Genomic DNA, 25,795 nt, shown 5'->3' on the forward strand with positions numbered 1-25,795 from the left:
ACAGATTCTAAAACATTTTAGTTTCAGTAGAGATCACCATTGCGTTTCTCTTTACAATATCATTCAAACAAGAAATATGATCAGCGAAGACGTTTAATTTTTGAACTCAAGGAAAATCAACGCTAGATACTAACAACTCAAACTTGTTACTGATAGAAACAATTCAAAGAAAAAAAAGAAACAGCATTAACACGCAAAACTAACAAGTAACACAACACAGTAATGATATAAGAATTCCGTTTCAGCCCTAGTTCCTAAGAAGCGATTTTACATAGAGCCTGGTTTACTTTTTGGATCAAACGAAACATAAAGATGAATTTTATCCTTTTACCGTTCTACACGCGTTTTGATTGGTTCCCACTTTAGATCTATTGGAGATGACATCACCATTAACAACTTGTTTCTTTATTATATAAAACAAATAGATGCCATGTTGCCGTGCGTCTTTTCAGTAATAGATCACAGAAGACGTCAAAAGGTGGTAAGAACATCAGTTATTCTTGCCACATTTTGACGTCATCTGTGATCTATTACTGAACAGACGCACGGCAAAATGGCATCTATTTGTTAAATATTCCTCTTCTGTCGTTAAGCTGCCTTGTCCACACTTACATTAAACATCGATTAAGTGTCTTTTACGTTTGCGTGACGTCATTATGTCGTTATTTTCTTAGTGTGAACCAGGCCTACTCCACAGAACAATGTTAGACAATAATTCGCTTTTTGGTTTTGTTACCTCTCGCCATTTAGTAAACAAACCCCTTCAGGCGGCTGGTATGTCGGCTGATAATGTCCACGGCTGAGAGATTGTCCGAAAAATGAATATTTGGCCGAGAAGCGAAGCTTCGAGGGCAAATGTGAAATTTTGAGGACAATCTCTCAGCCAAGGACATTATCAGCCAACATACCAGCAAGCCAGAAAGGGTTTTTTTTTTTTATTTTATAACCCTCCAATTAATTTTTTATATCGCGCGAAAACCGCTCGTAAAAAAGCCAGTGTTGATCTGATGGTGGATGCGCGCGATTGACGTAAACAAGTACATTTGATTGGTTTACAGGAACTTTATGAATTGACAAACTGACTCAGTTTGCGTAGGACTAAATCTGAAAGTCTACTCGTAACTTTCCACACCTTCAAAGACGTTGACATCGTGTTTTGTTGACATTTTTGTACTTTCCGTAACAGCATTTGCGACCAGCTTTTTGCTATAAACATAACTGGACATCTACCGAACGAGTTTGTTTTTCTTCTATGTAAAATAATAAATATGAAAAGGTGAAACTCTTGAGCTGGCTTTTTTTCCGCTGGATTTGTTTCTTTTCAATGGAAATAATAGGAGGGCAAATATCGACGCAGGCGGGGGTTATTGCGTGATAACCGTCCTGTGAATTTGCACCACGTGACGTAAAGTAGCCAATAAAATCGCGCGAAAATTGATGGGTGGGTTATAATTGGCAATAACTGTTGTTTCACATGTTCTGTAAAACAACTCTTTCCCGTAAACAAATTTGAAAAAAAGTGAAACTAACACCTATGGTACAATCTGGTAAATAACAGCGAGTTTAACGAGCTATTACGGCGATGGCAACGACAACGTCACAAAACAATAGGATTTAAATGACGGACATGTGTGTTAGAAATCTTGGCACATTTCGTCGCCGTATTCAGCCAACCAACAACGTCAAGTGACCACATTCAAGGTTTTGTGGAGAACGTGAAGACGTGACAGTAATTTACTTATTCTGTCTCAATTTCAACGCCTTTCCCACCTGTTCTGTTACTGGATGATTCGGCGACATTGCACAAGTTGAACGAATTGGAATACTCGCGCCGTTGCACATTAAGGCGAACTTATATTTTCATGCGACATTGCCGTTGCCGTCGTGGCTTCTTAAATTACCTTATTACGTAAATTAGAAAACTTTGTCTTTTTTTTACTCGTAGAACAATCGCTCGTTGGACACGCCCTAAAATCCCCGAAAACTGGGCAAGGCTGCCGCCCAACAGAAGCACGGTAGCGTGGGGCGCCCAAGAAAATACTCTGCAGGTCCAGTTCCTCAAAGCCCGGTTAAGCTAATCCTAGGTTAACATAAACTTTGATTCAAGTTTAATGACAAATAAATAAAGAATCTTCGAAAGATTTTTGTCCTTCAGTTTTCGTTGAGACTTTTCTTTACCGTTAGCATAAAACTAGCTCTTGAAAACATTTAAAATAAGCGAGATGAAAACCTCGGTTAATTTTTAATCGGGGGTTAGCGTTAATCGGCTTTCGAACAACCGGGCGCTGGGCGCCTACAATTTTCGCAACGGGAAAAAAAAATTCAAAATACTTGGGAGACAATTGTTATTCTTGAAATACTTAATGCTGTAATGTAACGAAAACTCCATAGCTTTATACCGTCAATAAACTAGGGAAATTTATACGGGAACTCTGAAATCTCGTTGGCGATTTTCAAGACTGATATGTAAATTTCAAAAGTCCATTCAAATTTCAAAAATATCGTTCACGCGTGACGTGGATTAACTGTAAGTGGACATAACCGCTACTGGGATGAATAAAAAATAGACGAATAACCAGGATCATAACGCACTCATTAAAGACTGCAGTCTGGTAGTCAAAAGCTTATGTTTTAAAAACAGTTACTGTTCAGCAGTTGAACGTTTTTAGGTTTTAAGATGCTACTGGAATGTTTGTATTTTGTGTGTTTTAACACATAACGTATCGAATATCCCACAACCAGATACGGTGGTACAAGAAGAGACAGTAAGTACACTTCAAGTTCACTCAATCAATTATCATGTAATTTTCATAGTGACCAAGAAGTAGCGCCTCGGTACTCAACTCCTCATGACAAGTCTAACAGATGTGATTTTCAACATGACCAGACTTTGGTCTCACCGTTCGGTGGGGTTCTAAGGTAAGAAGTGTAGGTTTATCTAAACGTGTTATCATGAATACAATCTGCAGCATCCTTGTGGGATACAAAACGTGTTACACTGTTTGCAACCATCAGGCCTTTCATAGTATGAAAGTTTACGTGTCGCCTCAGATGTCCAGCTGCGATAAAACTCGTGCCAACACAAGTTTGCATTCATAAGGATTCTCCCCTATATGGACTCTTTCATGTCTCGCTAAATTTCCTGCTTCAGTAAAACACTTGCCACACTGTTTGCATTCATAAGGCGCCTCCCCAGTATGGACTCTTTCATGTTTCCTTAAGGTTCCTCCCTGACAAAAACACTTGCCACACTGTTTGCATTCATAAGGCTTCTCTCCAGTATGGACTCTTTTATGACTCCTTAGAGTTCCTGCTTGACTAAAACACTTGCCACACTGTTTGCATTCATAAGGCTTCTCTCCACTATGGACTCTTTCATGTGTCCTTAAATTTCCTGCTTCAGTAAAACACTTGCCACACTTTTTGCATTCATAAGGTTTCTCTCCAGTATGAACTCTTTTATGTCTCCTTAGAACTTCTGCACCCCTAACAGACTTACCACACTGTTGGCATTGAAAAGGCCTCTTCCCAGTATGGACTCTTTCATGTGTTCTTAGATCTGCTGCATTCCCAACACATTTGCCACACAGTTTGCATTTGTGAGCATTCAAGCGGCATCCTTTTGGCATTCTTGGCTTTCTTCTTTACCGCTGTTTAATATCTGAAAAGTAATAATAACTTTCTGAATACCTGAACACCTTCTGAATATACCCAAAAATCTACATAAATCTGACAGCAGTCAGCATTTTTGGTATGTTTGTTTCTCCCAAAAAACAAATCTTGCATTTAAAGTCTTTACAACGGCTCCAAAGCATTAAGTTGGTAAGATTGGGCGTGACTGGTTGGTCATGTTACTGCTGTGTTTATAGAATCTTAATGCAATTAAAAGTATGCAATTGTAAAAAGGGCATGAACCAGAACTGGTATTTGTTCCAGAATAGTTTAACCAGCTAAAATGAAAGAAGCCCTGATTACAGGTTAGTTGCGACTTGTTGATATCCAGCTATAATGCCATGGCAACAGCACACATATACAGATCAAAGAATCACTGATGACACCCAAGGGGGACTATCCAGTGACAAGGAGGTAGGAATGCCGTCAATTTGCTAGACCCATAAAGTCCTACTAGACTATTTCAAAAAATTTTCTGCTGTTTACATGCAAGTACAAGTTACGGAATAAATGTGGTGATAAATTTTTCCCAACACACTACAAAACAGCTTCAGTTACAGTGCTCTTTATGAGTATCTAGACTAGGCTACATGATAGTCATTCCATTTTCAAATGAATGCAAGAAGTGAAGGAGGCTTCTAGCTTTTCAAGAGAGGAGTAAAAACATGGCGACAGGGAGTAAAGGAGAGGGAGGAAAGGAGGCACCCAACACTGACACAAAAATTTTGGTGAAAAGATTTTCGGTCAAGAACAGAAAACAATGGAGCATTTTGATTGCTCAATCAAAGGAAATACAGACGAAGCTCTCCTTAATGATCTCCTTATGATCTCTAGTAACTACCAACATTGTGAAACGCCGTTTGAATTGTCACTTAATATCTGTAATCAAGAGCTCTCAGAAATGACCACGACTACTTTAGGGAATTACCAACTGGTCTTTTCCTTTGTTTTTAAGCTCTCACTGAAGCGACCACTCAAAGATTCTGGTACATGTTACAGAAACTCTTGAACAAAAGTATACACTTTCCGATCACATTTACAGTAACAAATCACTGACTGTTACTCTTCGTAGATAAAGATCTCAAATTTAAAATTCAAGATGATTTACGGCTGGATCAAGAGTGTTACCCTGAGACAGAGGTAGAAAAGCTCTGGTAAGTGACCAGCTTCTATTGTTTCAGCTTTCGGTCGCTTACGAGAGTGCATTTTTGTAAGCGACCAGGTCTAGTTACGACCACTTTTTGCAATTGCCGAGAGCTTCGACTGTAAAAGATTTTGAGAAATGTTATCTGCACACGCCATAAACGTCCAGTTCTTTCCTAGATGGAAAATCATGGACACCAAAGAAATTCCTGTTCATTTAACTTAATGGCATATCCAAAACACAGTCTGTTCAACTAGTATAAACAAAAGATGAAATTCTTTAACTACCACATCATAAATTAGGGAAAACAAGCAATGATTTATTCACTTCATTGGGTACTGTATTTGCTGTTCTAATTATCAGTTTTAGAAATGTCACACAAACTCTAATTTTTATTCACTGTCAATGCTTGTGATGGATCAGAGAATTAACTCTGTAGCGTACCATGTATGTTAAAGTGCTAAGTGAATGCACAAAATTCCTTCTGAGCATTACCCTAGTGAGGAAATGGGAGATTGCACGAGGCAAAAAAATATTTGACCTTAGTGGAAATGAAACTCACGACCTCCGGATGTGATCGCCTGTTACCACTGCATTGGTTGCGCATTTCGATTCCACTGAGGTGAAAGATTACCTGGGCTACTGCTCAGGCCCCAGTTGTTCAAAGGCCGGATAACTTTATCCAGTGGATAAGTCACTATCCGACAGTTTCAATCTGTGCAAAGATTTCAGTATTTCCTCGTGTACAAGAGAATATGCACACTACAACCACAGCTTAGTTTGGGAGTGTACGAAAACCTTGGATAACATTTAACGTGAAGTATATTTTAGACCCTGAAGAGTGCCTTATCCAGCGGATAAAGTTATCCGGCCTTTGAACAACTGGGGCCAGTAGGATTTTCATGGGTTCATTTAGCACTTTAAGAAACAGTTCAGAGTTAATTCTCTGATCCATCATTTGTGTCCTTAGTGCCAGCAGAGCAACATTGATCTGTACCCTAAATATTATGCTAGGGTAACCTGTGCATGAACCACTTACTAAAAATATCTAAAAAGTACAGTTGTAAATCAATTAATTGTTATAAGAATATAAAATTATTCAAAATGGTGACAACAAAAAGTGCAGAGTATGATTCAGAAAACTTTTTTCATTAACATTTCTTAGCATTTCTGAACATGCAGATTGGAGTTAATAAAGGACCATGAAATCTACAAGTGGGGTTTTATAATGAAATGTAGTAGCCCGCATGCAGCCACGCATGCAGTGCAAGCCAATAAAATGCCTTTGCATGCATTAAATTGCAAGTTCTGCCATAAACTGGACTGGTTCATTAATGGCTTTAAGTGGTTCTGTATTCAGTAGTTTAGCTGTCAAGATTGTACAGTTTGCAGGTAGTTGTACAACTGTATTTCAAAAGTCCAAATTTACCAAAAATATAATCCTACCTCCTTACAAAAAGTTGATTCGCAGACAAAAAAGGAAAACTCAACTTTGTTCCACTGAATGTTTGCCCACAGGTTGCTGAATCATAACGTGAGAATTCGTATGGATGTTGCTGCTAATTTAGTCAGCCTGCATCTTTCATACACATTGCACAAGTTTTATGACTTGGAAAATCACAAATTAGTCCAAGTAAAATTGATTCATATTTAAAAATAATAATATTTAACAAAAAAGCCAAAAGGGCTTAATAAAGAGCCTCATTTTTTCACATTGTACATGTATGCCTCGCAGATTTTTAAAACCTTTCTCCCGGAGCAATTGCCAGTTTTCACTGTCATGCCTTTGAAAAAAATCCAAACTATTCCATGTTCCATGTTCCAAATTGACATGTTATAGATGATAAGTAAATAAGGAATCTGTCAAAATGTCAGGTCTGTGCGGTATTCTAAACTCGAGTTATTTGACAAAATGTTTCACACAAACTTATAGAGCTTAGCATGGAGACACCATGTTGGTGTCCCTCAGAGGGGCACCAACATGGCAGCTGGAAATAGGAAAAAACATCTGGAGTTCACTTTTGCCCGAAAAGAGGTTAGTATTCCCTTGTGAATTTTCGAATGTTTAGATAAATATTTCTCCTCAAACTTAAATTGTTTAGAATGCTGAAAATCACCCGAAGAGTCATTTTAGGATACAGAACATCTCTGTCACGCAGACTGCCGTCCTCCTAATGTCATACATGATGAAAATTGAAACTGTTCTAGTTTTGAAAGGAAGTATGACATCGAGCTAAAAAATAATATTATTGTGAAAACACACATTTTTAGGTAATCTTTCCTTGAGTGAAGGTAAAAATTTTGTAGGTCTCCCAGCTTTGAATTCTAGAATTTGGTGACATCACATGACAACCAAGAATAGACCTTTGTCACTCAGCAGCCATGTTGAGTCACAAGAGAATAAAAAGCTTCATTTTTGCACAGCAAGCCTCGCACTGAATTCGCATCTGGTAGGAACTAGCCGTGCAAAAACAAAACTTTTTATTCTCCTGAGACTCAACGTGGCTGCCGTGTGATAAAGGTCTATTGAGCTAATTGAATAGTTTTAGTCAGAAAGATAGAGTGAAATTGCTTAGGTGACTTTCTCTTATGATACTTGACATCATAATGTAATGACCGATGCATCACACAGCCCTGACTGCAAACACTTTGCCTCGGTTTAAAGGGGCAGTATCATGCGAGATCGATGGGAGATTTCATGATTTTTTGGCCAAAATTCACTAAATTTAAACTTTGAACACTGTGTTAATTAATTTATCAATCGCTGATTTAAAGAAATATTAATAGTGATTCTAAGACGAGAGGTTGAACCAAAATATAGTACAACCCCTCTCTATCTTGGTCATTTGCCGGCAAAAATATCCTTGGATAGTTTCTTTGCATTCTGATAGTCTTTTAATGGAATTTTGTCATTATATCTTGGCTGCTATCAACCAAATAGCATCTTTCCGATTTTCGATGTATTACTAAAAATAGCGTGATACTGTCCCTTTAAAGCAATCATCCAGACGGCTTTGCAAGAAAAGTTACAGAAGTTAAAGAATTTTGGCTAAATGATCAGGTCATTGTTTTACTCTGCTGTTAAAAAAGTATATCAATTTTTAAAACAAAACAATAATACTGTAGTGTACTGTAGTATTTTCCCAGGTCTTGTAAAATCCGTTAGAAGTTCAATGTTAAGTAAATCAATTTTTGAATGAAATTTAGATTGTTTGAAATCCAAATGCAAAATTTTCATCGCTTTTAAGACCTCTATGTCCTTTATTTCAGCATTTGATCAATGTTCAAGGGTATGTCTTTTTAGTATATACCAGACAAGTGAATAGTACTTTTTACGTGCACTGATTTGCTAGCTTGGAGGTGATTAGCCAAGTACTATTCACCTCTGAGCAGCCGAAGAGAAACAAGATGGCTTCCTGTTTAACCACAGTTACTTAAGAGGGAATTATTTTGATAAACGAGGCAGCTGTTAAAAAAAAATACATAAATGGTCACAAAGTTTGGTTTGACGGCATTAAATGGTATGTTGTTTAATCTTTTCAACCTCATATACTAAGGTGAAAAATGAAAATACAATCCCTTGTTTACACAAACTGCCAAGCACTAAAATTAAAATGAAAACAATGAAACATCTAATATTTTTAGCATGGTTTCAACAACAAGACAAATTTCCCAGAAAAATTGAGGAAATGACAATGTAGGAAATAAACAAGTGTCTCCAAAAGTATTATCTGTCTGCAAGAATGGAAGACGGAACTTACTACAATAAGAAATTGCTTACTGCATGGCATGCAAGATTTTAAAATTTCATACCATTCATTTTGTTGGTATATTGTTAATTGTTAAGAGCGGCTTTCCACAAATATCGACCGAAATCAACTTTTGGTGCACAAGTCAAAAAATCTATTTCGCTCATTTTTTGTTCATAGATAGGCCCTAGTAAGAAACAAAACGGGCTGTAGTTAGTTTTTCCAAATATGGCTTCCTTACGCGTGTACATGCGAAAAACGATTTTCAGTTCAGTTAAGTTCAAAATCCGCTTCAGGCCGGACGGAATTTTCCTTAACTTTGGCCGGCCAGGTATCAATCCACAGCCAGTCAGAGGTCTTGAAATAACATCTATTGCTTTTCTAGGTCTGCTTATTCTGTTCCACAGAAAAACATTCAAAACTTAGGTTACTTTTATGCCTGAAACAGATCTAGAATAACATGCTATAAATGCAAATTTTTAACAACCACATTTTTGAACTGAAATACCGGCAATTTTACCCATGGGCGATAACTTAGATTATCATAAAATGACTTTCTATGGCTTCACTGTGTACTTATCAATCATAATATCAAAACAAAACTTTGGGTAAATTATTTTAAGTGACCCGCAGGGCGTCGAATTTATCACCTACCCTGTCGAAAATCTGGCATTCGCATTGTAAACAATGGTGTGACATAGCCAGTGACCGTGAACAATGAAAGCCAAAAGAGATTCAAAAACGTGCATCATTTTGAGACACAAAGATACGGAAACTAAGCTGATGCCCCCAAAAAAATCCAACATAAGGTTTGGGCATATTCTCCATCTATTCCCGCTCGATACAAGCATTTTTGTTATTGTTGTCAACAACGAGTTTGTTTTTCAGTATTTCATGATCATTTCATGCACATTCTAACAAGAATTTAGCATCAAATTCTTTATTAACCTGCACTGGGGTTATTTCTGTACTCTTACCCTCTGAATAACAAAACAATCCAGTTTACGAATTAATAAACATTTATATTTTTTTAATAAACAACTCGCAAGCTACACTGTTGCGTGACAACCATGAACCGGAAGTGTCACCATGAAGATTTGTATGTTTCAATGTCTTCTTCTCCCATGATGATTTCAAATTGGGGATAAAGACTATTTTAAGTGACTAGGTTTTGTAACTTATGTCCGTTTGCTTCCATACTTTGGCCCGCAGAATAAATACTCAGAAACAAGCATTATATTTGAAGTCCAACAAAGCATAACATCTTCATTTTAAATGCCGTCAAATTTGATCGGTATGCTAATAAAGTCCCCCTTAACTCATCCACACTGATAAAGAGGAAACGACTTCTTTCTGGAGAGAAACGAAAGAAAACTAAAACAGAACATTGTGTCAACAATTTTAGTCACAAAGTAGCAATAAGGACATGCTACGGCTCCTACATTTGGTATTTCTGTTACTACCCTCTCTCCTTTTTATCCAGGAATACTGTAAACTGCCGCTTATAAGCCCTGGGGCCCGTTTCTCGAGAGTCACGGTAACTTACCGGGTCTGATAAGTGTCTTTGGTGATAAATGTTTCAGTAACAGATAAGCCCAAATCATCATCATCTTGATGTTTTATGGCCTTGAAAACATGGCCGAACAGGCAAGAATAAGCTGAACCTCGTTCCCTACATCTTGAAAACCATAACATGACTTGTGCTGGTCAATATTCTTTGTACAGGACAGTAGAGGTTTTATCTCCCTGGACCTTGTTCTGTCTCGGCGATCAAACGAACATGGCCCACCAACTATCGACTTACACTGTAAACGAACAGCAAACTTCCATACCCGCTGTTTTGTTTACAGTTTCTTATTGTTTCTCTGGTGTAATAACAATTCAATTTCAGTCCATGGGTCCAAAAATGCAATTACGACGTTCAAAAATCTAATTAGTTAATTATGTTCATCTTCACACTTCAGGATCAAAAAGCGCAGCAAACTAACATTATTAATAACACAAGTACTGACCACTATCTTGGTTTCATTAATTTGTTACGGCTTTTATTGTTATTACTTTTTCCCTTAGAAATGTTCAGAATGCTGCCTTGTTTAAATTTTTTTGTTGTCAACTGCTGTTGTCGTTGTGTGCGCGTGTGCTTTCTTTTGCAAATTTAATTCACTAAATCACGCGGTTTTTGCAAATCTATAATTCACTAATCACGAGCTCTCATTTTTAGATGCATGAAGATTGGAAAATTCTATAGACAATGTTTTTAAAAACAGGGATGGACCCTTTATGCTATTTCTCTTCCCTTTCTTTATTTACAGAGATCTTAAAAACTCGCTCATGATCAACGAACGAGTAAAACAAACAGTACTTCGTACGTATATTTCACGCAAATGATGCAGTTTAACATAACAGTCGAAACTTTTAATCAGGCTAATGTAGTTCAGATCTGCTGCGTTTAATCTATTTCTAGTTTAATTTATTCACGGCAGTGATAAAGAAAGAGGAAAAGAAATTTTTCAATATGGAAAATATGGACGCCGCATCAGAGTGAACGGATACTCTGAAATTTCCATCTATGAAATGCAGCCGAAATATAGATTGGTCCGTAACGCTACCAAACTTTCTATCCAAAGATTTTTCTACTGTGAATAAAAACTACTTCCTTTTAAATGTCGCTTAATTTTTTTCTAAAACGAAAAACTATTTGTACCCGTGTCAGTGTGCCACGCCATCTTTCTTGTGCTTCGATCGCCCAATCTCGAGAAAATGCTGATTTATCTGAAGCCTAGCGGGTCATTTAGTTTCCTTTACCCAGAGCTTTGTATTTATATTATGATCGATAGGTATACAGTGAAGCCAAAGAAAGTCCTTATAGCGAAATCTAAGTTATCACCCATGGGTAAAATTGGCAATGTTTTAGTGCTAAAATGTGGTTGCTGAAAATTTGTATTTATAGCATGCTCTTCTAAACCTATTTCGGACGAAAAAGTAACTTAAGTTTTAAATTTTTTTCCGTGAAACAGAAGAGGAAGACCTAATAAAGCAATAAATGCCATTCGAAGGTTAGAAACAGCATGTTAATTGATACGCAAGCCATCGAAAGTTAAGGAAAATTCCACCCCGCCGGAAGCGGACTTTGAGCTCAACTGAGACAAAATTGTTTTTCGCATATTTACGTGAAAAGAAGCGGTTTTTGGTAAAACTAACTCAGTTTGTTACTCACTAGGCACTACCTATGAGCAAAATATGAACGAAATCGATTTTTTACTTGTGCCACCACTTGGTCGATATTTGTGGAAAGCCGCTCTTAATTCTTTACTCCTAATTTTCTTTTCAGATTCCAATAATCCTTGCCAAGATCTGCTTTTCCCATGTAGTATATGAACCACAAGAAAATGTTTCTGTTTTAACAGGCACTGCTGTTAAGAAACCTGACTGTCTCGGACCATTGCGAGATACGCAGAATGTATGCGCAGTAGCAAAAGGAGGCACCGTCCTTAATTTATTGTAAAATGAAAAAATATATCTTGGAAATTGAGGGCCGATCCCTAAAGTGCTCCATTTTATAATAAAATCAGTTGTGTAAAACCAAGAGAAAGCCAACAATTATTTGTTTGTTTTGTGATTCTCAACAGTTCCAAACACAAATTAACTGAAAATTGGCTACCCAGCGGACTTACATGTGTGGTGACAAAGTGCCTATGTGCCTGAAAGGCAGTAGCCACAAAAAAAGCATTTCTAGAAACAGCCTTTGCGCTACTTAAAAGTCAGTTCATATTCTCAAAAGCTGTTTCTTTCCCTACACTCCGTAGAGAGGGTTTCATGTGAATTCCCCTTGTCAGGCAAATGTTAGTACTAATTTTTAGGTTAATTTGACTATGAGTTCAGCGACACGGCTTGTCTGGGCCAAAAATGGATCCTGATTTGAATTCAACTTTGTTTCAGCCAATGCCTGTCTCAATAAATCAGGGGGGAATAAACGAACTTTTTCGAGAATGAGTTGCACAGAAAGAATAAAAAATTATCCTTCTTGGCGTATGGTGAGGCTGGTAAGCATATGCTTAAGTTACAAGTGAATTTTAGGGAAGTTTATAATGAAGTGTACTACTCAAATGACGGGTCATAATCCAACCTTGCGAATACTTAACCAATATCTCTCGATCTGCTGATGTGAACCAGCCGTTGAGAGATAAACCGCTCAAACAGTTTTCGGGAGCTCCGAGAAGTCATGAAAACACAGCAGAACATACCAGGTGAGCTTTAAACTCCCTATTGTCACCCGAGGACTTCTGTTACGGTTAAAAGTAAACTGAACAGCCTGTCTTACCTGCAAACAAAGAAATCTTGCCCCTTGCTCGAACAATCCAACACAACACGATCACACAACACTCTTTTGAGAAGAAAATATGGACGATTCTGGAGCGGGCGGTTACCCAGCAGTTTGGATCATTGAGAGGCCAGGACTCGAGAATTTTGAGGACAGTGGAATATAGACGACAGGCAGTTGAGCACAGCGGAATGTTAGCTCGGAGATTTCTGATTTCCCCATAAAAATTTCGAAGAGCCAAAAGGCATGAGATAACGTTCATAAAAGTTACGATGTTTTTATAGTAAACATGTTTCAGATGAAACTTCATCAATCCATGATCTTCAGTACAGAAAATGCGCTAGTGGGTGTGAAAGATCAAATAGTAGAAAGATCCTCGCAGTTACTACGCAACTAAGCGGTTGCGAAAAGAAAGCCTAAAAAAACTTCAGGCTTGAAAGGGATTCGAACCCATGACCTCTGCGATGCCGGTGCAGTGCTCTACCAACTGAGCTATCAAGCCAACTGGGAGCTGGTCATATTGTGAGTTCGTAATGTACCCGTGAAGAATGAATAAATAAATGTAAATATATGAAACATATATTTTGAACCAAGGATGAAAGATCAAATAGAACAAAGAACCTCGCAGTTACTAAGCAACTTAAGCGGTTGCGAAAAGAAAGCCTGAAAAAATTCAGGCTTGAAAGAGATTCGTGAGTGTGAAATAATTGCACGTATTCGTACAATAAAGCTAATTACAGTGTGGCAATAAATAAAGAGCAAACAACACGATTGGGTACCATATCTTTCAAACTGAACAAATTTCTTAATTTATAGAGGGAAAACCAACTTGATGTCAAAATTATAACAAAACCGCTGAATAAGGCGTTAATTTTACGTTGAACCGTGTTGGAAAAAGGACCAACGAAAGGTAATATATAGTAGTAAAAAGAATGTTTGCACTTAACATTTTATACTTTCACACTTTATTATTATTAACAACAGTTATTTACATAAGGTCCATTTCCTCCCGCAAATATCAGGTGCTAGTCGAGGCGGGCAGAGATAAGGGGTACAGCAGTCAGTGATAAGTTACGTAAATAACTGAATAACATAAACAAACGTAAATAAATAACATTTACAAAATCAACCACTTGTAACAAGTAAATTTAGCTGCGAAACTAAACTAAATAAGATTTTCAGTATCGACTTTATAAATTAAACTGTACGGCAGCCCTATAGTTCGCTATTTTTTGAAGCAATATGGGCGATTCATCATAATCGTCCTCGGCCTCTGATAACGAGAATAACATGTCACTGATATGTTTTTTGAAAGCTCTCTTGGGGAGTCGACGAAGTTCATCGCAAAAGCTTAGCACCAAATCTAGCAAAAGAACCTTGATTTTGATTCAGTATCGATGGGTTAATATAAAAAATGTCAGATCGAGGAAGAGAACCTGGTCTCGTGATTATGCTTTTCATAAGCTTTTAATGAAGAGATTACTAATGTAAGTGGGAACAGTTAAACATGAGACGTCGAACATTATTGAGGAAACTGTTTCAACGTATAACATATTTAAAGGGAGGAAAACTTAAAACAACGGGGAAAACGTCACAAAACAATAGGATTTAAGTGACGGACATGTGCGTTAGAAATCTTGGTACATTTCTTCGCCCTTATCAGCCAACCAACAACGTGAGGTGACTACATTCAAGGTTTTGTGTCTTTTGTGGAGAACGTGAAGACATGACGGTAATCATTATTCTGTTTCAACTTCAACGCCGTTACCACCTGTTCTGTAACTGGATAGATCGGCGACGTTGTACATGTATTTTATTCATTTACTTATTTTATTACGCGGAATGGCCGCAGGGCAGGCCGTGTCTAGGTTTGGGTCGGGTATCTTTTTTTTTTCTTCATCGTAGCCACAAAGGTGCACATTAATTTATGCATTAAACTCTGTCCTCCCCTAGTAAGGATATATTGTTCTGATTGTCTTCAACAGAAGCGGCCCAATCAAAATCTATTTTTCAAGCATATATCACGAGAGAGGGGACCCACTCATCCCTTCCTGTGTGACGTCAAATCATCATTGGATTTATTCATTAAGACTAGATTAAATTCTTCCCTCTCCCAGAAGGGATCTATTGTTTTGATTGTCTTGAACAAAAGCGGCCCAATCAAACTCCACTATCCGCGCGTATACCACGAGGGAGGGGACCCACTCATCTCTACTTGTGTGACGTCAAAGCAAATCATCATTTTGAAAAGTTGTTTTCGTTCAATGGCGGCCACATGTCTGAAGTTAAGACTCCGGATCTTCCGTTTTCAGAAAAATAACAAACGTTTTTCGAGCGGTAAATCGAAATAACAACTTCTAGGTAGTACTCGAAAGTTAAAACGGTGTAAATTGGGAGAGTTCACAGCGAAAAAACTACGCTGTTACAAACAGATCGAATAATTCAAAGCCAAGGAAGCCAGACCAGTTCAGCGGGGTAATGACGTTATTGCAGAGTTATTCCCGGTATGATTCCCAGTAACACAACGATAAAAATCACGCAGTCTCTCTGAATAAAACCATTCAATTATTTCAATTGCGAAGGGAGGATACAGTTGACTATAAAAAGCGAAAAAACTGTATCTCTAAATTTAATCTTATTAGAAGGGAGGATAGTTTTTTAAATATCTTCGAAACATATCATGGGGAATAAATGGGGCTACATTAAGCATTCCGTGTAATGCCGATTAAGGGCGTCTTGTTTATTCATTTAACCCTCCCCTCTCCTACTCGGGGTGTATTGTTCTAATTGTCTTCAACAAAAGCAGGCCAATCAAAATCAATTCTTGTCGCTTATATCGCGAGGGAGGGGACCCACTCACCCCTGCCTGTGTGACGTCAACGCATCATTTGATTTCTTCTTTAAAACTAGATTAAATTGTGGCGCCATATTGTTAACATGTTGTGGACTCAAGTGTGCCGTTTTCAAACGGAAATTTCACCTTTTTGAGGCGGTAAATCGAAAGAATAACTTCTAAGAAGTACTCGACATTTAAAACGGTGGAAATTGGAGAGTTCCTGGTGAAGGAATCGTGCTTTGTTTGACAGTCCCGAACACGATCGGAGACTAAAAAGAGGTCATTTAGAAGCTTACGTTATCGTAATGGAATTTCCGATATTTCCGGTGAGACCCTTTGTAGCGTAACACAAGGGAAACAACATAACGCGATCTTCGTGACTCAAAATATTCCATTAGCAAGGATAGTTTTATCAATCGGCGAAGCATACAGTTGGAATGAATGAATTAGCCCCAGATGCCAGTATAGGCATCTTGTTTTTCTTCGTCGTAGCCACAAACGTGCACATTAATTTATGCATTAAAATATGTCCTCCCCTAGTAGGGATGTATTGTTCTGATTGTCTTCAACAAACGCAGGCCAATCAAAATCTATTATTCGGGCACATATCACGAGAGAGGGGACCCACTCATCCCTTCCTGTGTGACGTCTAAACATTATTTGATTTATTCATTAAACCTTGATTAAATTCTATCCTCTCCCAGAAGGGATTTATTGTTCTGATTGTCTTGAACAAAAACAGTCCAATCAAAATCTATTATCGGCGTGTATATCACGAGGGAGGGGACCCACTTATCTCTACTTGTGTGACGTCAAAGCAAGTCATCATTTCGAAAAGTTGTTTTTGTTCAATGGCGGCCACATGTATGAATTTAAGACTCTGATCTACTGTTTTCAGAGAGAAAACAAACCTTTTTCAAGCGGTAAATCGAAATAATAACTTCTAGGTAGTACTCGACAGTTGAAACGGTGGAAATTGGGAGAGTTCACAGCGAATAAACTCCGCTTTCAAAAACAGATCGAATAATCAACGCGAAGGATTAGAGCTAGAGGAGACCAGACCAGTTCAGCGGGGTCATGACTTTATTACTCAGTTATTTCTGGTATGATTCCTAGTAACACAACGATAAGTAACACGCAATATATCTGAATAAAACGATTCAGACAATTATTTCAATTGCCAAGGGAGGATAGTTTTTAAATATCTGCGAAACATACAATGGGGAATAAATGGGGCTACATTAAGCATTCCGTGTTAATGCCATTAGCCAGGCATCTTGTTTATTTTTACGGTTGGTGTGATATGATGATTTTACCGACCAAAGAACATGTAAATGTAAATGTAAATGTAAATGTAAAAGTTGAACGAATTGGGATACTCCCGACGTTGTACAAGTAAGGCGAACTTAAATTTTCAAGCGACGTTGCTGTTGCGGTCGTGGCTTCTTAAACTACCTTATTACGTAAATTAGAAAACTTTGTCTCTTTGTACTCGAAGAAACATCGCTCGTTGGACACGCCCTATTATCTCTGAAATCTGGGCAAGGTTGCTGCCTTACAAAAGCCCGGTAACCTGGGGTGCACAAGAAAATACTCTGGGCGCAGTTGCTAAAAGCCCGGTTTAGCTAATCCTGGGTTAACATTAACTTTGATTCCAGTTTAATAACTAATCAATAAAGATTCCTCCAAAATATTTTTTTCCTTTAGTTTTGACATAGACTTTTTCTTTACCGTTAGCATAGAATTAACTATTGAAAACATTCAAAATAAGCGAGATGGAAACCTCGGTTAATTTTAAATTGGGGGTTAGCGTTTATCGGCTTTCCAACAACTGGGCGCTGAGCGCCTAAATTTTTCACAACAGAACCTAACACTTCACATGTTGGGCTCTCAACTTCACGGCTTTTGGCCTTGTGGGCTCTTTGAAATTTTTCTTAGGCAACAGCCTTGCTAGGCCTGCTAAAGGGATAAACTATATACAGCTGTTTTGACAAAGGTTGTCTAAAAAAGCGTAAAGGCGTATGCGATAAAGCCGAAAGGTAGTCTTTAATAAATACCTTTAATAATAACAATAACAATAATAACAATAATAATATCACAACGTGATCAATCAGTAAATAACCTTTACATACTATTATACTATTAACATAACATACTATTAATTTACTATTAATTTAATTATTCGATATTACATCGCAAAACATTTCTAACAACAGTTATTTACATGGCAAAACATTAGTCTGGTAAATACTCAATAAATTTCAATAAAAGCTTAGAATCCATAATCCCTCGACCGTACAGCGAAGACTTGAGATGGCGGGCAATATGGATCCTGAGCATTTGTTGAAATTTATTGGGTATTTTCCAGACTACCTTTCGGCATTGTCGCGTACGCTTTTTTTGTATGGGAATTCGTACGGGAACTCTGAAATCTCGTTGGCGATTTTCAAAACTGACATGTAAATTTCAAAACTCCATTCAAATTTAAAAAATATCGTTCACGCGTGATGTGGATTAACTGTAAGTTGGCATAACCGCTACTGGGATGAATAAAAATAGACGAATAACCAGGATAATAACACGTTCGTTCAAGACTGCAGTCTGGTAGCCGAAAGCTTATGTTTTAAAAACAGTTATTGTTCAGCAGGAAAACGTTTTTAGATTTTAAAGATGCTGATGGAATGTTTGTAGTTTGTGAGTTTTAACTCATAACGTATCGAATATCGCACAGCCACATACGGTGATACAAGAAGAGACAGTAAACTTTAAGTTCACTCAATCTATTATCACGTAATTTTCATAGTGACCAAGAAGTAGCGCCTCGCTACTTAACTCCTCCTGACAAATCCAACAGATGTGATTTTCACCATGACCAGACTCTGGGCTCATCCAACGGGTCCAAGGTGTAGGTTTATCTAAACGTGTTATCATGTTCAAGTTTCAAGTTCAAGTTTATTCAAAAATAAGTAGCGCCTCGCTACTTAACTCCTCCTGACAAATCCAACAGATGTGATTTTCGCCATGACCAGACTCTAGGCTCATCCAACGGGTCCAAAGTGTAGGTTTATCTAAACGTGTTATCGTGAATACAATCTGTAGCATCCTTGTGGGCTACAAAACGTGCACTGCCTCTCCGTAGTATGAACATTTACTCTCCTGTGTCTCCTCAGATGTCCAACGGCGCTAATACTCTTGCCAACACAAGTTTGCATTCAAAAGGATTCTCCCCAATATGGACTCTTTCATGTCTCGTTAAATGTCCTGCTTGAGTAAAACACTTGCCACACTGTTTGCATTCATAAGGCTTCTCTCCAGTATGGACTCTTTCATGTCTCCTTAAATTTCCTCCTTCAGTAAAACACTTGCCACACTGTTTACATTCGTAAGGCTTCTCTCCAGTATGGATTCTTTCATGTTCCCTTAGGACTTCTGCTCGACTAACACACTTGCCACACTGTTTACATTCATAAGGCTTCTCTCCAGTATGGACTCTTTCATGTCTCCTTAGGTCTCCTGCTCGACTAAAACACTTGCCACACTGTTTGCATTCATGAGGCTTCTCTCCAGTATGGAGCCTCTCGTGTTTCCTTAAATCTCCTGATTGACAGAAACACTTGCCACACTGTTTGCATTCATAAGGCTTCTCTCCAGTATGGACTCTTTCATGTCTCCTTAAATGTCCTGCTTCCGTAAAGCACTTCCCACACTGTTTGCATTCATAAGGCTTCTCTCCGCTATGGACTCTTTCATGTCTCCTCAAATGTCCTGCTTCCGTAAAGCACTTGCCACACTGTTTGCATTCATAAGGCTTCTCTCCAGTATGGACTCTTCTATGTCTCGCTAGAACTCCTGCTTGACTGAAACACTTATCACATTGTTTACACTCATAAGGCTTCTCTCCACTATGGACCCTTTCATGTATCCTTAAATTTCCTGCTGCATTAAAACACTTGCCACACAGTTTGCATTTGTAAGCATCCAAGCGGCATCCTTTTAGCATTCTTGGTTTTCTTCTTTACTGCTGTTTAACATCTGAAAAGTAATTAAAAAACATCTTAATTCTGAATGTACCCGAAAATCTATATAAATCTGACAGCAGTCAGCGTTTTTGGTATGTTTGTTTCTCCCAAAAAACAAATCTTGCATTTAAAGCCTTTACAACGGCCCCAAAGCATTAAGTTGGTAACATTTGGCGTGACTGGTTGGTCTTGTAACTGCTGTGTTTATAGAATGTTGATGACTGACATTGCACATTATAAGGAAAATGATGTTACGGTAAGCACAAGATGTTTGTCAAATCAATCTAGTTCAACTATCTATAGGATGGTATTTTGAACTGAATTTGTCGAAGTCATTTAAATTAACTGGTTGGAAAATTCTTACAATTAAAAGTATGCAATAAACGGGCATGAACCAGAACTGGTATTTGTTCCAGCATATTTTCACCAGCTAAAATGAAAGAAGCCCTGATCACAGGTTAGCTGCGACTTGTTAATATCCAGCTATAATGCCATGGCAACAGCACACGTATGCAGATCAAAGAATCACTGTCAGCGCCCCAGGGGGAAAATTCAGTGACAAGGAGGTAGGAATGTTGTCAAGTTGCCAGACCCATAAAGTCCTACTAGACTATTTCAAAAATTGTCTGCTGTTTACATGCAAGTATAAGTTATGGCATAAATGTGATGATAAATTTTTCCCAACAGCTTCAGTTACAGTGCTCTTTATGAGTATCTAGACTTAACCCTACATAATAGTCATTCTATTTTCAACTGAATGCAACAAGTGAAGGAGGCTTCTAACTTTTCTAGAGAGGAGTAAAAACATGGTGACGGGGAGTAAAGGAGAGAGGAAGGAAAGGAAGCACCCACCACTGACACAAAGATTTTGGTGAAAAGAATTTCGGTCAAGAACAGAAAACAATGGAGCATTCTGATTGCTCAATCAAAGGAAATACAGTTGGAACCACTCTTATAAGCGACTATCTCTATTTACTACCATTGTGAAACTCTGTTTGAATTGTCACTTAAACTCTGTAATCAAAAGCTCTCGTAAACGACCACGACCACTTTAGGGAATTACCAACTGGTCTTTTCCTTTCTTTTTAAGCTCTCATAAGCGACGACTCAAAGATTCTGGTACATGTTGCAGAAAGTCTTGAATAAAAGTATACACTTTCCGATCACATTTACAGGAAGAAACCACGGACTGTTACTCTTCGTAGATAAAGATCTCAAATTTAAAATTCAAGATGATTTACGGCTGGATCAAGAGTGTCACCCTGAGACAGAGGTAGAAAAGCTCTGGTAAGTGACCAGCTTCTATTGTTTCAGTTTTTGGTCACTTACGAGAGTGTACTTTTGTAAGCGACCAGGTTTAGTTACGACCACTTTTTGCAATTGCCCAGAGCTTCAACTGTAAACGATTTTGAAAAATGTTATCTGCACACACCATAAACATCCAGTTATTTCCTAGATAGAAAATCATGGACACTATTTTATAAAGAAATTCCTGTTCATTTAATTTAATGGCATATCCAAAACACAGTCTGTTCAACTAGTATAAACAAAAGATGAAATTCTTTAAGTGCCACATCATTAGAGAAAACATGCAACGATTTATTCACTTCATTAAGTACTGTATTTGCTGTTCTAATTATCAGTTTTAGAAATGTCACACAAACTCTCATATTTATTCACTGTCAATGCTTGTGATGGATCAGAGAATTAACTCTGTAGTGTACCATGTATGGTAAAGTGCTAAGTGAATGCACAAAATTCCTTCTGAGCATTACCCTAGTGAGGAAATGGGAGATTGCACGAGGCAAAAAAATATTTGACCTTGGTGGAAATGAAACTCACGACCTCCAGATGTGATTGCCTGTTACCGTTGCATTGGTTGTGCATTTCGATTCCACTGAGGTCAAAGATTACCTGGGCTACTGCTCAGTAGGATTTTCATGGGTTCATTTAGCACTTTAACATACACTGCAGAGCTAACTCACTGATCCATCATTTGTGTCCTTAGTGCCAGCAGAGCAACATTGATTTGTACCCTACATATTATGCTTAATGAGTAACCTGTGGGTGAACCACTTACTAAAAATATATAAAAGGTACAGTTCTAAATCAATTAAATGTTATAACGATAGCAATTCAAAATGGTGACAACAAACAGTACAGAGTATGATTCAGAAAACTTTTTCATTAACATTTCTTAGGATTTCTGAACATGCAGATTGGAGTTAATAAAGGTATCCAATCTACAAGTGGGGTTTTATAATGAAATGTAGTAACCTGCATACAGCCATGCATGCAGTGCAAGCTAATAAAATACCTTTGCATGCATTAAATTGCAAGTTCTGCCATATATTGCAGACTGGTTCATTAATGGGTTTAAGTGGCTCTGTATTCAGTAGTCTAGCTGTCAAGAGTTTACAGTTTCCAGGTAAGGTGTACAACTGTATTTCAAAAGTCCCAATTTACCAAAAATATTATCCTACCTCCTTGAAAAAAGTTATTCGCGGACAAAAAAGGAAAACTCAACTTTGTTCCACTGAATGTTTGCCCACAGGTTGCCGAACCATAACATGAGAATTTGTATGGACGTTGCTGCTAATTCAGTAAGCCTGCATCTTTCATACACATTGCATAGTCAAGTTTTATGACTTGGAAAATCACAAATTAGTCCAAGTAAAATTGATTCATATTTAAAAAAAATAATATTTAACAAGAAAGCCAAAAGGGCTTAAAAAACAGCCTCATTTTTTCCCATTGTACATGTACATGTATGCCTTAGAGATTTTTAAAACCTTTCTCCCGGAGCAATTGCCAGTTTTCACTGTCATGCCTTTGAAAAAATCCAAACTATTCCATGAATGAAGTCAAGAAATTGACATGTTATAGATGATAAGTAAATAAGGAATCTGTCCAAGTGTCAGGTCTGTGCGGTATTCTAAACTTGAGCTATTTGACAAAATGTTTCACACAAATTTATAGAGCTTAGCATGCTGTCCCTCACAGGGGCACCAACACGGCGGCTGGAAATAGGAAAAAACACCTGGAGTTCACTTTTGCCCGAAAAGAGGTTAGTTTTCCCTTGTGAATTTTCAAATGTTTAGATAAATATTTCTCCTCAAACTTAATTGTTTAGAATGCTGAAAATCACCCAAAGAGTCATTTTTAGGATACAGAACATCTCTGTCACGGCCGTCCTCCTGATGTCATACATGATGAAAACTCGGGAATTGAAACTGTTCTATTTTCAAAAGGAAGTATGACATCGAGCTAAGAAATAGTATTATTGTGAAAAGACGTATTTTTAGGTAATCTTTCCTTGAATGTAGGTAAAAATTTTGTATGTCTCCCAGTTTTTAATTCTAGAATTTGGTGACATCACATAAAAACCAAGAATAGACCTTTGTCACTCAGCGGCCATGTTGAGTCTCAGGAGAATAAAAAGCTTTGTTTTTGCACAGCAAGCCTCGCACTGAATTCACATCTGGTAGAGGCTAGCCATGCAAAAACAAAACTTGTTATTCTCCTGAGACTCAACATGGCCACCGTGTGATAAAGGTCTATTGAACTAATTGAATAGAAAGATAGAATGAAATTGCTTAGCTGACTTTCTGTTACGCTACTTGACGTCATAATGTAACAACTGATGTGTCACAGAGCCCTGAGCGCAAACACTTTACCTCTCTTCAAAGCAATCACCCAGACAGCTTTGCAAGAAAAGTTACAGAAGTTAAACTAGAATTTTGGCTAAATGATCAGGTCATTATTTTACTCTGCTGTTAAAAAAGTAAGTCAACATTTAAAACAAAACAATAATACTTTAAGTACTGTAGCATTTTCCCAGGTCTTGTAAAGTCTGTTTGAAGTCCAAGGTTTGGTAAATCAGTTTTTGAACAAAATTTAGATTGTTTGAAATCCAAATGCAAAATTTTCATCGCTTTTAAGACCTCCATGTCCTCTATTTCAGCAATTGATCAATGTTCAAGGATATGTCCTTTTAGTATATACAACACAAGTGAAGAGTATTTTTTACGCGCACTGATTTGCTAGCTCGGAGGTGATTAGCCAAGTACTGTTCACCTCTGAGCAGCCGAAGAGAAACAAGATGGCTTCCTGTTTCACCACGGTTACTTGAGAGGGAATTATTTTGATAAACAAGGTGGCTGTTAAAAAAAAATACATCAATGGCAACAAAGTTTGGTTTGACGGCATCAAATGGTATGTTGTTTAATCTTTTCAACTGCATATACTAAGGCGAAAAATGAAAATACAATCCCTTTTTTACGAAAACTGCCAAGCACTTAAATTAAAATGAAAACAATGAAACATGTAATATTTTTCAGCATGGTTTCAACAACAAAACAAATTTCACAGAAAAATTGAGGAAATAACAAATTATGTAGGAACTAAACAAGTATTATCTGTCTGTCAAAAGTATTCACTGTCTGCAAGAAAGCGAGATGGAACTTACTACAATAAGAAATTGTTACTGTGTGGCGCGCGAGATTTTAAAATTTCATACCATTTGTTGGTATATTGTTAGAAATCAAATAAATTTTTTACCCTTAATTTTCTTTTCAGATTCCAATAATCCTTGCCAAGATCTGCCACAAAAAATATCTCTGTTTTAACAGGCACCGCTGATAAGAAACCCGACTTTCTCAGACCATCGCGAGATACACAGAATGTATGTGCAGTATCAAAAGGACACACTGTCTTTTATTGTAAAATGAAAAAATATATCTTGGAAATTGAGGACCGATCCCTGAGGTGCTCCATTTTATAATAAAATCAGTTGTGAAAGAAATGTGATGGTATATTTCCAGCCTGGTGAATGAATGAGAATGATGATTATTCTAGAAAGTGACGCAGGCATACTCGGAAAAAAGAAATCCGAGTTCTCCTATCAGGAGTCGAACCTAAGACCTTCCTAAGACCTTCCGATTACTAGTTTTCTTTTTTCCGAGTATGCCTGCGTCACTTTCTAGAATAATCATCATTCTCATTCATTCACCAGGCTGGAAATATACCATCACATTTCTTTCATATACCACACATTCGACATTCAAATCCTACCAGTACGCAGGATGTTTGTCCCATGAACCTAGTTTAATGGCCTTAGCTCCCATGAGTCTCCTGTAGCTCAGTGGTTAAACACCCGAACAAGTAATCGGAAGGTCTTAAGTGCGACTCTTGATAGGAGAACTCGGATTTCTTTTTTCCGAGTTTGCCTGCGTCACTTTCTAGAATAATCATCATTCTCAAAATCAGTTGTGTAAAACTGAGAGAAAGCCAACAATCATTTGTTTGTTTTGTGATTCTCAACAGTTATCTGAAAATTGACTACCCAGCAGACTTACATGTGTGGTGACAAAGTGCCTATGTGCTTTAAACGCCGTAGCCACAAAAAAAGCATTTCTAGAAGCAGCCTTCAGACTACTTAAAAGTCAGTTAATATTCTCAAAAGCTGTTCTCTCCCTACACTTCGTAGGGAGGTTTCATGTGGATTCTCCCTGTCAGGGAAATTTAAGTACTCATGCTTAACTTAATTTGACTATGAGTTCAGCGACACGGTTTGTCTGTAAATAGAGCCTGATTTGAATTCAACTTTGTTTCAACGAAGGCCTGTCTCAATAACGAGTGCAGAAAACTCAAAAATTCGTATCTCAGTAAATATATGTCCTATCGAGCTCATTTTTTGTCTCTATAGATTGTCGGTCGCTTCGCCTACCGGTTAACTCACCTACACTGAAGTTAACTCGCCTACACATGCAAAGTTAATTCGCCTACACTTTAGGTTAACTCGCCGACTCATTCGAAAATGCTTTGAAATGAAGACTTTTGATGTTATAACATAAAGCATTAATGAAAACTAAGAGGTAAATACAGAACAACTAAATAACGGGGCCGAACCAGCGATCGATCGCCATCCGAATGGTTTTGGGTTTTGGACTGTCAGCAGCTATACCCAATTTTGATTGCGCAGTCGGACGTTTTTCATCGAGTCTTGTGGGTTGTCAGTTGTTGCCAATGTTCCTAAAAGTTTTAGTGTCCAAA

The 25,795-nt window shown here is 37.7% G+C and overlaps 1 protein-coding gene across 1 annotated transcript; it reads right to left on the reverse strand.

Moving 5' to 3' along the window:
• On the reverse strand, window positions 1-24,458 carry LOC146460222 (uncharacterized). Its single transcript, XM_085088535.1, has 3 exons — window positions 24,302-24,458; window positions 18,939-19,754; window positions 1-3,601 (listed from the first exon to the last, which is right to left on the reverse strand). Exons 2-3 carry the CDS (start codon window positions 19,720-19,722, stop codon window positions 3,048-3,050), a joined length of 1,338 nt encoding a protein of 445 aa, XP_084944661.1. The 5' UTR covers window positions 19,723-19,754; window positions 24,302-24,458; the 3' UTR covers window positions 1-3,047.
• Window positions 24,459-25,795: the final 1,337 nt, after the last annotated feature.

Source organism: Pavona decussata, unplaced genomic scaffold (genome assembly GCF_977016875.1).
Source record: "Pavona decussata unplaced genomic scaffold, jaPavDecu1.1 SCAFFOLD_214, whole genome shotgun sequence".
NCBI classification, from domain to species: domain Eukaryota; kingdom Metazoa; phylum Cnidaria; class Anthozoa; order Scleractinia; family Agariciidae; genus Pavona; species Pavona decussata.

Bases quoted from the DNA above. Each gene is read 5' to 3' on its own strand.
- LOC146460222 (XM_085088535.1), bottom strand. From the start codon at position 19,722: ATGCTAAAAGGATGCCGCTTGGATGCTTACAAATGCAAACTGTGTGGC. The intron at 3,602-18,938 runs TTGAATGCAAAC...GCTTGAATGCTC, and splicing joins CCATATTGGGGAGAATCCTT to ACAAATGCAAACTGTGTGGC.